Source organism: Opisthorchis viverrini (genome assembly GCF_000715545.1).
Source record: "Opisthorchis viverrini unplaced genomic scaffold opera_v5_130, whole genome shotgun sequence".
In the NCBI taxonomy this organism is placed as follows: Eukaryota; Metazoa; Platyhelminthes; class Trematoda; order Opisthorchiida; family Opisthorchiidae; genus Opisthorchis; species Opisthorchis viverrini.
This window is the reverse complement of record NW_008751788.1, coordinates 283,956-295,988: the sequence shown is the minus strand read 5'-3', so window position 1 is coordinate 295,988 and position 12,033 is coordinate 283,956. Positions and strand designations below refer to the sequence as shown.

Here is a 12,033-nt window from a genome sequence, read left to right as displayed (position 1 = left end):
ACACGCGATAACACACGATCGTTCACCATCGTACCACCCACAATCGAACGGTCAAGCAGAAAGGTTCGTCGACACATTCAAGAGGGCCTTGCTCAAAGCTCGAGGGGAGGAGACGTCCGTCAAAGCCCTTCAGAGACTCCTATCTGTGTAAGGAACGACCCCGAATGACGCTTTGTCGAACCACCAGTCACCTTCAGAAGCGCTCATAGGCCGTAAACTGGGAACTGTGTATTCTTCCGTGTTGCCAACACAACCTACTGAGTCAAGGTACATAACGGCGGCAGCTGGAACTCCATTCAAGGTGGGAACGCCGGTCCTTGTTCGTGACTATCGCCCGGGACATGATCCGTGACTAGAGGTCGTATATTGCGCAAACGCGGTAGTGTGACGTACGACTTGTGCGTTGGTCAAGACACCTGGACCTGACGTCAAAACCAGCTCCGCTTTAACAGCACGCCGGACACTCAAGTATGTTCGGGTATCGTACCGTTGAAAATTTTCCTCGATACTTTTAAGCTGAAAACTGAGGCAGATTCGAAAGAGGAGAAAGTGACCGGCAGCTCAGTATTTGATCCAGCACTTCTTCCCAGGCGGTGGGCAGACTGACGCCACCGCCAGCCAGAACGTATCCAGGTCGCCCCGTCGATTATGTCACTGACTTTTCACAAGCGTGATGTTGAGGATATCATTATCCTCAAAACTCTGTATTTTCATGTGTGCTGCTGAATTTCCGGCATCTTTCAATGTCAAACTATGAATATATGATAATCATAATGTTTATTCCCAACTTGTGGGTGGCACGCCGTCTGGCATTATCATGCGTTTACAGTCAGAATGGGGCATGACTGAGGGATTTGCGAGTAGTGGTGACTGCGCGAAAAAGGGGACAACGTCACAAACAGTGGGAGGTACTCGATTAAAAATAATAATGTTTCTTTTGCAACTTGTAGGGAACAACAGGCATGAGGTCCGAGTAATCCGGTGACTCCGTTGGCTGCCATGAACCAAAACTGGAAAACCATTGCTGGCCATGAGTGACCTTGGGCGGTTGGATAAATGGCCGGAGTCATAACAAGCAAAATTGGAGGTGGAGATGGGATAATCCGAATTGGGAGAACACGGCAAGTTTAGTCTCAAAAATATAGTGCAATCTGAGGACAAGCGGACTCACTGGTTGCTCTGTTGTTAGGAAGTCAGGTGAAGGGGTTAGGTTGGATGGGGACACAGGTGGTTGAATTTGAACGAGTGGTCCAATAGATTGGAATGAATGTCATGGTGGTCGTTGGGGTCAATGAAACGAGTAGGCAAGATGGCACGGTTTAGGGGAGGAATGGAACAGTTGCGGGTGTGCTATCAAACTGAGTATGGCAGTGCCGTGCCATCATTGGCCTGACATGCTTCAGTTTTTGGACAGCCCCGTGACGGACGTCACATTTGTGTATGCAGTTCATTGAGCAGCGGTATTCATTTATGCCTGGTCGAGGAAACAAGATGGAACGAAACCGATATTGTAGGTTTTCTTGGTCCGTTTGGTGGTCCCGGATTTGTAGATCATAGGTCGGGTGAAGTGGAGATCAGCAAAGCAGGTCGTCCAAAGCGGGCACTTTCGAAGCTTAAAGCTTGGGAAGGTGAGGGGCTGGGAGGGGATTTGCAAAACATAGTGAGTTCGAGGGGTATGAAATGGGATAATATGCATTTATATACATAGAATGAAAAACTTGGGATGCGATGCAACTAGGGTGATGACAGGTGATTACATGGAGTGGGGAATAGATAGATTTGTACTTAGTAGGCTAGCGACCAGGGGCTGGTTTTTGCTGATATACGGTATTATATTACAAGGGATCTAGTAAAAGCCGATATAAGCGCGCAAAAGCGTGGTATGGGAATCAGATGTGTAAGGGTTTTCGAGAATGGAATTTAGGCAGAATTATCCTGAATTACAGATTACAGTGCTGAGTGCGGAATTTTCGTCCCTCTTCCACGTCACAAAATGCGTGTCTGGAATTATCGAGAGTTGCCAAAACTGGTCTGGTGGTCTGATGGACCAAATCTGCAGGAATTTTTACACCCGAGTCGGTCATGCAGACAGGGTTCCTGCTGGGACTGATCCTGACTCAGTGTCGGCGAGCATGTTTCCGGTGTGGGACCTGATCAACTGAATTTTGCTGAAAACGAGGCGCTGGAGGTCAGGAAATGCAGTTATTTTCTGGTCGAAAGCCTCGTCTTGACTTCGGTATAGGCGATCGAAATTTCCAAACATAGTGGAGGGTTTGCCCTGAATGAAATTCTATAGAGCTGAATAATAAGGAGTTACGGTCATTTGACGGGTTCGAGTTTTTCACGCCTCCTAGTGTGCGTCAAAGTACCCTAGGGATGTGAGGGATGCCTACAAAGTTCTTGTTATCAATACGAGGTCACGTTGGGTGGCGATACCTGAAATTCGCCGATCGACCAGTTGATGAGACTGCAGAACACAATATTTCTGGGTGGGATGAAGGTGAATTTGTGACATCTCTATTGATGATCCCTTTGCGGTTACCATACCGTGATAGGGTGGAAGGGAAGTGATATCCGAGCAGACTCCTGGCTAATGACGCAACAGATACAGAGACCGACCGCCAGTCTATCTTAGTCGTCTTCAGTCCATGCAGCATTCCTGACGAGGTTTGGTGGAGCGGCGCCGATTTCCCCCCTTTATTGGAGCTGGCTCTTTTGGCGACTGCATTAGTCGTGTCAGTGGCTGGGGCTTTGCTAACCCACAGAGAGGATGTGATGCCTATCAGGCGATGTCTCTCGATGTCTGCCGCTTATTGACTATGACCGATCGTTTCTCATATCTCCCCAGAGTAACTCCATATATCCACCATGAACGCATCCATTCTCCCCTACCTTCCCACCTTAGAAACCTCAACCTGCATATTGAAATTCTTACTCACAAATGAGCTGAGATTGTGGATTTTACCCGACCATTACCCTTAAGCGATTGGCTTCAACTTCACCAACAGGAGTGCAATTATATTTGTCCTCTCCCGCAGAATATTCCTGATCTAAATAATTTCATCCGTACCACACTTGTCCATTCTCCGATAGTGTTGAGCAATTTCATGAATCATTTGGCCAAGGGATGACGCTCGAAAACGTCCAGAATCAAGCCACCAGGAATGTCACGGAATTCCCCACCTCGCCCTATCATCTACACCTCCTGCGGCTGAATCAGTTCACACTGGAACATCGAGGTGGAAGTTCAGCATACACGAACAAAACCTGATTATCTCCTAAAAACATCATCATTTATTAAACTGGTTCCACAACCACAAACGTCTGGAACGCAGCCTCAAACTCCAAACCAGATACAGTGACAAAGCAAGTGTTAAACATTTCTCTTCCATAGATCCTTCAACGTGGCACGACCTCTCAGATGAGACGCCGCGCACCAACTCTCGCCGATTTCAACCCTGACATCGGCCACAATCCCTTGTACCGTTTACATTAAATTCTTGCACGTGCCTCTGCACAAGCCCTCCTTCTGGAATAGCTTGTTTTCAGTCAGTCTAACAAGGTTGGGTACCCACTACGCGACCAATGTCACAGATGATGATGGACCGTATATTTCCTTTCTGTGTCACAATAGAATACACACCAAACCTAGTTTACGAGTCACCGCGAACCCTACTTGCATCCGTATCCAGTGAAACTGCTGAACCTTCTTAACTTATCCATCCACTCTATTTCCTGGGATTTTGGAATTAGTCTCGTTTTACTGCATTAAAATTATTTACTGTCATCACAACCATATAGTATTTTATGAAATGGTAAACGAAGTCCCTTTCAAAGATTTATCATCAATAACATGAAATAGGACAAACCTACCACAATAAAGGAGGCGATCAAGAAGTGGGTAAGTTGGATGACAAAGACGCAACCATCGATAGGAGGAAAAAACGGGTCAGAAAGCATCTGAAGCAAAGGAAGTAAAGCTGTACGCCCAATACCCACCAATAGAAAAACTAGACGCATCTCTGTCAACATTAACCGCTTGCGAGTAAGGAGGACCATTTTTTTGATTAAGTTTTGCAGGAAATTGTCTCTGTCAACTAACTGTATTGAAAAAATCACCAATTTGAATGGACTGAGTAATTTAAAGCATTTACTGAATCATTCTATAAAGAAAACCTGAAAATACTGTCCTTGGCGAGAAACAATATAAAAAATCTCAATGGTTTGGAGGTTCTTGGAGACACTTTGGAACAACTATGGATTTCGTACAATATTTTAGAGAGACTCAAAGGGATCGGTGTTCTCAGACGACTTAGAGTACTTTACATGTCAAACAACTTAGTGAAGGAATGGAGCGAGTTCCAGAAGTTGTCTGAGCTACAAAATTTAGAGGATCTTTTGTTTTTAGGTGAGTGCCGTAACTTCCGAAACCAGGTGATTATTTTAGGTAATCCCTTGGAGGAAAATAACTCAGAGACTTGGAGGGATGAAGCATGTCGAAGACTTCCACGCCTAAAAAAGCTGGACGGTGAGATTTTTCGTTAAATGCCACATAATTTTCCCTCTCATTTTTCTTCCATTGTGGGAAGTAGTGGGAAGTACTTGGGCTGCGTCATTATTCGCTGAACCATCATGAAGTCATTTTCAACAGCGCCTCATTCTCCAAGGTATATTCGATTTCCAAAAGTGTGATCTTTGACCACACAGGTCAATCAAGCTTCCTGAGAGCTCGAGTCCAGTCTATAGTCAAAACCAAATTTGTCTGCACTTGGTTGTCTTATGCGAGCCAAACCAAGCTTGGGGCTCGTAGTTTGCTTTGAGGTCTTGGATTTTGCCTGGGTGTCATAAATAGATTATCATTAGGCACAAAACCGAGTGTTCAACTCAATGTAAAGTTTCTAGCACTCATAATCAATCTTAAAGTATTTCAGTTTCGCAAAGCGTCTGAACTAGAATTTCAATTCAATCCAGTTCGATTTATCAGCCATAAATCATGTGCCATAGTACATTGGTTCGAGCTGTTACAGTTTCAATCAACGGAAAACGGGATAGTGTGGGACATAACGCTAACCCTTCGAGGCAGTGACGTATTCAGTTTGTTTTGAAGTTGGGTAGCCGCGCACTGAAGGCGACAGCTTTGATGCACTGGCGCGACTGACTGCGCGATCGGGTCATTTCCACCAATGCCATTAACCACTGGCGATTTGAGTCCCGCGATCCCCATCCAGGGGGGCGGCAGTTGTCGACCCGATTAAGTTTACTGGTTAGTGTTTTCGTACTTCGTTGCCAAGTGTCACACTGTCAACTTCTCGGTAGCTTCTACTCAGCACAGAAGTTGGAAAAATCTCTGCAAGGCGGGTGACTTCTGGCACTAACCAGCGTGACCTATGAAGTGTGAGTAATTCACGTATTGTGGAAGAGTTCCTTCTTTTTGTGATTATTTGGTGTACCTCAGCATTGCTAATCCGATGTTGCCATCAGATCTGATCAGACCGGAGACAATGATCGTCAAACACTGACATCTCCAGTATGTTTTCCGAGAATAAAAGTTACTTCTCTGATCCATAAGCAGTATGTATTGCACCACCACAGTGTAATCTCCATCCTTTTTAGACAAACTCACGTCATTTCGGCCCCACAAGGGTCGGGGGTTGACATACGCTGCTCCGGCCTTTTCCGTTCGGGAAATAATCCAATATCTAGCCAGTCCCCCGGAAAGAGATTTATCTACCACCTCGATTGGCTTGTCTATCACTATCACCGCAACTTTTCGATGTTTCATCTTTGTGACCTATGTGGAGTTCATGGAGGACTCCACAGGATTTTAATAATAAATGCAATCTTACTTTGGTTTATGTGCACTACAACAGCGCTTTTAATTGTTTGTTCTAGTTGCTCTCCGTCTTTGCCCATGATGTCACGCTTTTTTAAATCTAACCCCCGGTGACATACACGGTTTCTACATGCATGTGTTGTGAGTGATGTTGACACAAATCAGTGGTACCTAAAAAGTGCCACACAGCGACGATATAAAACTATGCGTTCGAAAATGAGGTATTTATTGCGCGAGTGCACTTTGTAAGCAAAGAAACAGTGCGGATTATTTCTGAGTTTCTGGTATTAGTGTCAGCCCTGCCGGTGCATTATACAGCCAATAAATGTTCTTTTCTTAGCTTTTATTGGCCGCCAGGATAGCCGGATATTTAGGCAAAAGCGTTTTAGCAAAACATACCGCAATTGTACTATGGATCAAGCGGTATCACCGAAAAACACGGCATAGAGCAATGAATGGCGTTTACCAGGTTCAAAACAGTTCCATTTTTTTATTCAGGGCATCCAGAAAGCTTCAAGGGAAGTGGTCGTCACATTCAAAGCTTACTAATGGTACTGTTTGCTAGTGTTACTTAAGACGCCGCGTTGAAATGATTTAGGCGTGAACTCAAGGTAAAAGACGCACGAATGTGCACGAAGGTGTCTAGAATAATGACTGCTACTGAGTTGTACCGTGGTCACGTATTGATCGATAATGGTTGTAAAATACTGAACAGCATAATGGAATGCAGACATGTATCATGCAGTACAAAAACTCAACTTGAAAAAACAGCTGATAGGATAGACTAGTGGACTCTGTTGGGCCAAACGTAAAATGTTCTAGAAAAAGTTGTACATGATTAACCTTTATTTTGGGACCACGTATTATTATTATACATCGTTCTATGTGGTCACGGAAAATAATGATTTAGTAAAGGCCGTAATCGAGATCGTCGAACTCGTTCCCACCCACTCATGTTCATTATGTGAGTGTTTTTTTGTGTGGCTTACCTCAATTTTGTACGCACACATCAGGCCGCATATTAAAATATAAACACGGAAGTTTTACAGATTGAAAGATGATCATTGTGTGCCAGATAAACAGCTCACTTTAAGAAAGCGGTGTTTTCAGTATGAGATGAACGATCTTATGATTTAGCGGGAATTGTGAATGGTAAAGGAGTTAGAAGATCTCTTCATGGTTTGAAGAAAACAAGCGAAATGATCCTTAGTTTACTCACTTACTTCACACTCGCAGTTAAAGAAACTATGCCGTAGGCGAAAAGGAGTAAGGGATAGCGCACCTCACTTTCAGGATGAGATTCATCAGCAAAATTTTCCAACCCTGGATAGAGGTATCGTATTTCTGTCGATCACCCTCTGGACGAAAGAGGGGAGTAAAAAAACAAACGTTCGTGTAGCAATAAATCACTACTAATCTCCCAAAAAAGCTGTCATTTGTGATGATAATGAGCCGCAAAAAACACAGTAGGGTTTTGTGTGGAGTCTTGATAAAATGAATCGCTGGCAGTCTTCAAAACTCGGTAGAGCTAACAAATTAGATAAATTTATTTCAACATGCACGATTTACTAAAAGAACTCAAAATCCGTCTATACATAAGATTATTGGACTGGACAGTGTGTCTCCTCTGGTTCCGCAACATTATGTAACAGAACCTTTTGTTCCCATCCAACAACACCCTGTGCATCTCCGTAAACAGCCGCAAGTCGGATAGATATTTATCATAGTTACGCTCATTTCAAAGTTTTTTGTCACTTGTAATCTAATCAACTAATCTGAACTCCGGTAAGGATAGACTGGCCTCTAAAAATATGAAATCTGGCCTTTCAAGCTCAGCGATTAGTTGGAAAGCTGTCGTATATATAGATAATTGTTTGGTTTCTTTTATATTGGTTGCCCTGTCTTGTGCAGCTTGGCTGCGCTTATAGCAATGGAAGGACTGCTCCTCAGTGGCATGCAAAAATCAACTGGTGCCGGTAAATTTATGTATCAGTCTGCTTATAACCCAAAAGCGACTGAGACAAAAGCAGGTGCTGGTATAACGCATTAAATGTCCCATGATGACTCATGGATAATTTTTATGGACTAAATGGATATTATTTATCAACCTGACTGGGTCTTAAACCTGTGGAAGCTGTTTTGTGCATAAAACATCCCATAAATCTTGCCTGCCACTCCTCAGAACAAAAAAAAACTATTGATAGAAGTTCAACCAGTTGAATGTGGTGTGTCTTATGTGGCTATTCTGTCACATTCTTTCTGACTTTTGCTCAATCCTCACATATCCTGATAACCCAAGCACTGGAGTAAAATGTGTCAATAATATAATCAATGACAGGGTTGATTCGTCAGTTTCTAAATATAGGTCATTCTTACAAGATATCTGCAGCACTTGTTCTATGGCAATCCATTCTTTTGTACTAATAGCAGGTGCACGGACATCGTGTTTACCCTTAGATATATGCTGCTTTCCCGAACAATCCTTCACGAGCGCAGCTTATAGAAATTGAAGTGCATGAATTTGTTTATAATTTTGTTGTTCTCTAGTCCTGATAAGTTCGTGTTGCAGGTCTTTATTTAAAAAAATCCACAGATATTTACTGTTGGACTACATTTTACCATCCTTATAGACAAATGTTTCATCTTTTTGTTGCCCTTCCTGAAATACTATATACCTGATGCGCGACGTTTTGTGAACTGTTGAGACCTAACTGGTGGTCACCAAAGCTGTTTCAGGAAGCCGATCATCTTCAGTAGTATTCTTAACTTTCAAAAGGTTTTCACATCTTTTTGACACGAAAGTTTACCAACCATATGAGTCCCATTTGTTGAAGTATAAAAATGACTGTCTGAGCGTCCCTCAAGGAGTACTGACGTAACTTTGCACGCCAGAACATCTATGTATAAGACATCTACACTCCATTATACAGTGGTATACAAGCCATCTTTCTATAGGTTAGATACGTTTTGAAACGCTATCAGTACGATCCAGACTGGCTAAAAATCAGTACTATCTCGTAGGCAGTTCATGGAACTAGCTTTGATGACATTTACATTTTGCTGGTGGGTACAATGTGTCCAGATTTTCCTCTATTAGGTTGCTGGTGCGGCGCACTTTTTATGTTTTCCAAAGCATTCAAACTTTTTATGCTCTTCTTTTTAGGAGTGCCTGTGCTCCATGAAGAAGCAGACGAAGATTAGCCACCAGTATGAATGAAAGTTTTGGTCCGGAAATGGTCGCCTTCCATATGTCAAACCACTTTGAAAATGAGCAGGATTTAAGTATTCAGACCAATAACTGCATATAAAAATATTGTTATCTTTTATGATATGTTGGTTTTGCGAGGGCAATTTCAATGAATGAGCAGGGTTACTTTGAAACTTGTTTCCCCTATCCTGCCTGCTGAATGGCAAAGTCGAGATGAAAAAACATGCAGCTTTAGAAACCAGATGCTTGGGCTGATTAAAATAGTAGAGTATTCAGAAGACACACATGACAACCCGCCGATGACTGACGAAATTAACCAGTTTAGCTGATGGTTGGAATTTTTCACCAGGCAAATTAAAGACGCTTGTCTTCCCTTGTTCGTCGTATTGCGATGCAAACACGATTTTACGAACTTGTCATCGAATCACACTGAGGACATTTCCCTGAGGACATTTCAAAGTCTGGCACACCATGTTTTTACAAACATGGTGTGCCAGACTTTGAAATCTAGAAAAGCTAGTTGCGTCGGAATGTCTTCGGCGAATGCACAAAGTTTTGTGTAGGAGAATTTGTTAAGGTAGAGGTGGTGAATCCGTGTCGTAAAAACCGCAATCCGTTTGCGACATTGAAAAAACCAAAGCAGACCTGACTATGACTTAGACAAGTCGTATTTGCTCTTGGAGAGCAGAATTTTGCAAGGCAACGATATCGCTCAGGTTTTCAAGGAAAGTGCGGATAGAAGAAGTCTAGGGGTCAGGTCTTTGTTCCATTAATGCTTGGATTCCTGTGGACTTTCTCTAACTTCTGAGATGATTCAACAAGAACTAACTCATATTACGAAACAGTAAATGAAGTGACATACCTCATTCGTTATCTAAAACCTTTTCTTGCAATGCCAGTAACAAATTGCTGGCAAGCAAGATATCCCAAAGTCAGATAATTTTTGAGTTGAACGTCTTCAACATAATTGTTTTTGAACTGATGTGAAACACATAAAAACTCGCAGCACCTTTGGTTTAGTACCTCAATTGATGGTACATTTATGGGCAAGCGGATAATTGAGTCTGCGTTTATACTTTTAAGACGCGCGTGTAAAACATGTTGGTTTCACTGACAGCAAGTGTACTCGACGAAAAACTAAAGGTTTTTGTAAGTATAGCGGAAGTCGAATTTTTGTTTTGTTGACCGCTGAATGCATTAAACTTCTGTGCATTACGATAGTCTTCCACTTTTATACTCCACTGAAGTATGGTGGAAGATGAATTTCAGCATCCATAGTGACCCTTTGTCACGATTTTCCGCAGACTGGTGTCTGAAAATTAGCTACATTGTCCTCTAGGACTTTGAAACTGATACGACTGCTCCGTGAGAATGGACGTGCTAAGTAACCTTACGCGGATGGCTATTACACTGAGGTTTGACGTTCACGGTAATCTGTTAGTCATTTTTGTTGTTAAGTTCGCCAACCTGCATTAAATTTAAGTGGTTTTGGATTCTATAGCTTTGTTCAAAGAGGCTACAGGGAATAGGGGAATTAGAGCCACTCGTTGCAGGTGGTGGTCTAATTTGTGTACGGACAATACGTGGATCTGTTTATGCAGTATAAAATGAGAGCTACGCATTGGAGGTAACAGAGTCGGTACAGCAGTACCATTGGCCGTGGCTCTGGTGTTAACCAATCCTACGAAAAAATGAAGGTACTAAAACTAAAAATAACTCAGTGCCACTTTGATCGTCTTAAACCAGAGGCCCAGCTGGTTTGCACGCTGAGCACATCAAGACTACCAGGCAAAACATTTTCATATTACCAACGCCTCTCTTCTGATAACTTACTCGGCTCCCGGTCGCGTCTCAACAGGTCTAGCCGTTAAAGTTAATGTTACTATTAGCCTTAAATGGGAAAGTGAAAGGCATCAACCATTCAAACTTCGACCTTTGGTCCATTTGATAGTCTTTGACGTCCATCATCATCATCATCATCATCATCATCATTAAAATCATCATCATCATCATCGTCATCATCATCATCATCGTCATCATGATCACGATCATCACCATCATCCTTATCACCATCAAGGACAGCAAGATCAGTGTTGGCACTGATGCTTCACCGCCGTACAACCATAAGTTTCGTCCTCCCGTCAAGGTGTGGGCGCTCTAGCAGTATTCCAGCACTCGTACAACCATGACATGCATAAATTTGAAGTCCAAATCCTGCAAAATCTATTGAAACAAGAGACTCTTATCGGTATGCTGAGCGCGCCTCTTGTTGACGTATGTTGTCCATAGGTAGACAAAATAAAAGATCCAAATGGGGCCATGGACGCAATGACGCCATCTTTCAGTGGATGTTTCCGGTTGTCCAGAAGCGTCGTTGGACCAGAGTCGTTTTGCACCAAATTAAAATTAGAAGATTCCATGCTTGGCCGTTTACCATAGCCTTACCTGTGATGCGACTACACAGCAGACTAGTGTCCTCAATATATCTTTGAAAAGGAAGCTGTATTTCTGTGGAATACAATTTTATGATGTGTCTAACCTCCTAATAAAAAGCCAGGGACTCGTAAACCACAGCTGCCGACGGTAGCACAAGTGCACGGTTGGGTGTTGTCGGTGGGGTTTGCTCCAGTGTTTTTATACCTCGGATCTGCTGCACACAGTGAGCAGCTATTGTCTGCTTCACTCATATGCTAGACGTAAGTTTTTTTGATGCCTTCCAGTTCTCGGAAACGAGATGCTCATAATCTTATTTTTTCTTTGACACAAGGGTTTACTAACTCCGCTAATCGATCAGTTTGTCAACATAAAACGCCAATTGTGTACACGTACATGTCGGTCTTCGATTTTATGAGGAGCTTTCTAAAAGTGTTGTCCGATAATGGTGCACCAGTTTTGCCACAGTATTATTATCATCGTTGTTAATAACATGACACCATAACTAATTTTGCCACAAAGATTCAAACATTAGAATTCAGGCAACGTTGAGTTCGAT

At 42.8% G+C, this 12,033-nt stretch overlaps 1 protein-coding gene across 1 annotated transcript; it reads left to right on the top strand.

The window, feature by feature from the left end:
- Positions 1 to 3,862: 3,862 nt before the first annotated feature.
- On the top strand, positions 3,863 to 9,189 carry T265_14018 (hypothetical protein; the record flags this gene model as incomplete). The annotated part of the gene is made up of 6 exons (XM_009171657.1): positions 3,863 to 3,901; positions 3,936 to 4,045; positions 4,081 to 4,136; positions 4,172 to 4,408; positions 4,448 to 4,528; positions 8,997 to 9,189. Coding segments are annotated over 6 exons (561 nt in total), but the record flags the coding sequence as incomplete, so codon positions are not given.
- Positions 9,190 to 12,033: the final 2,844 nt, after the last annotated feature.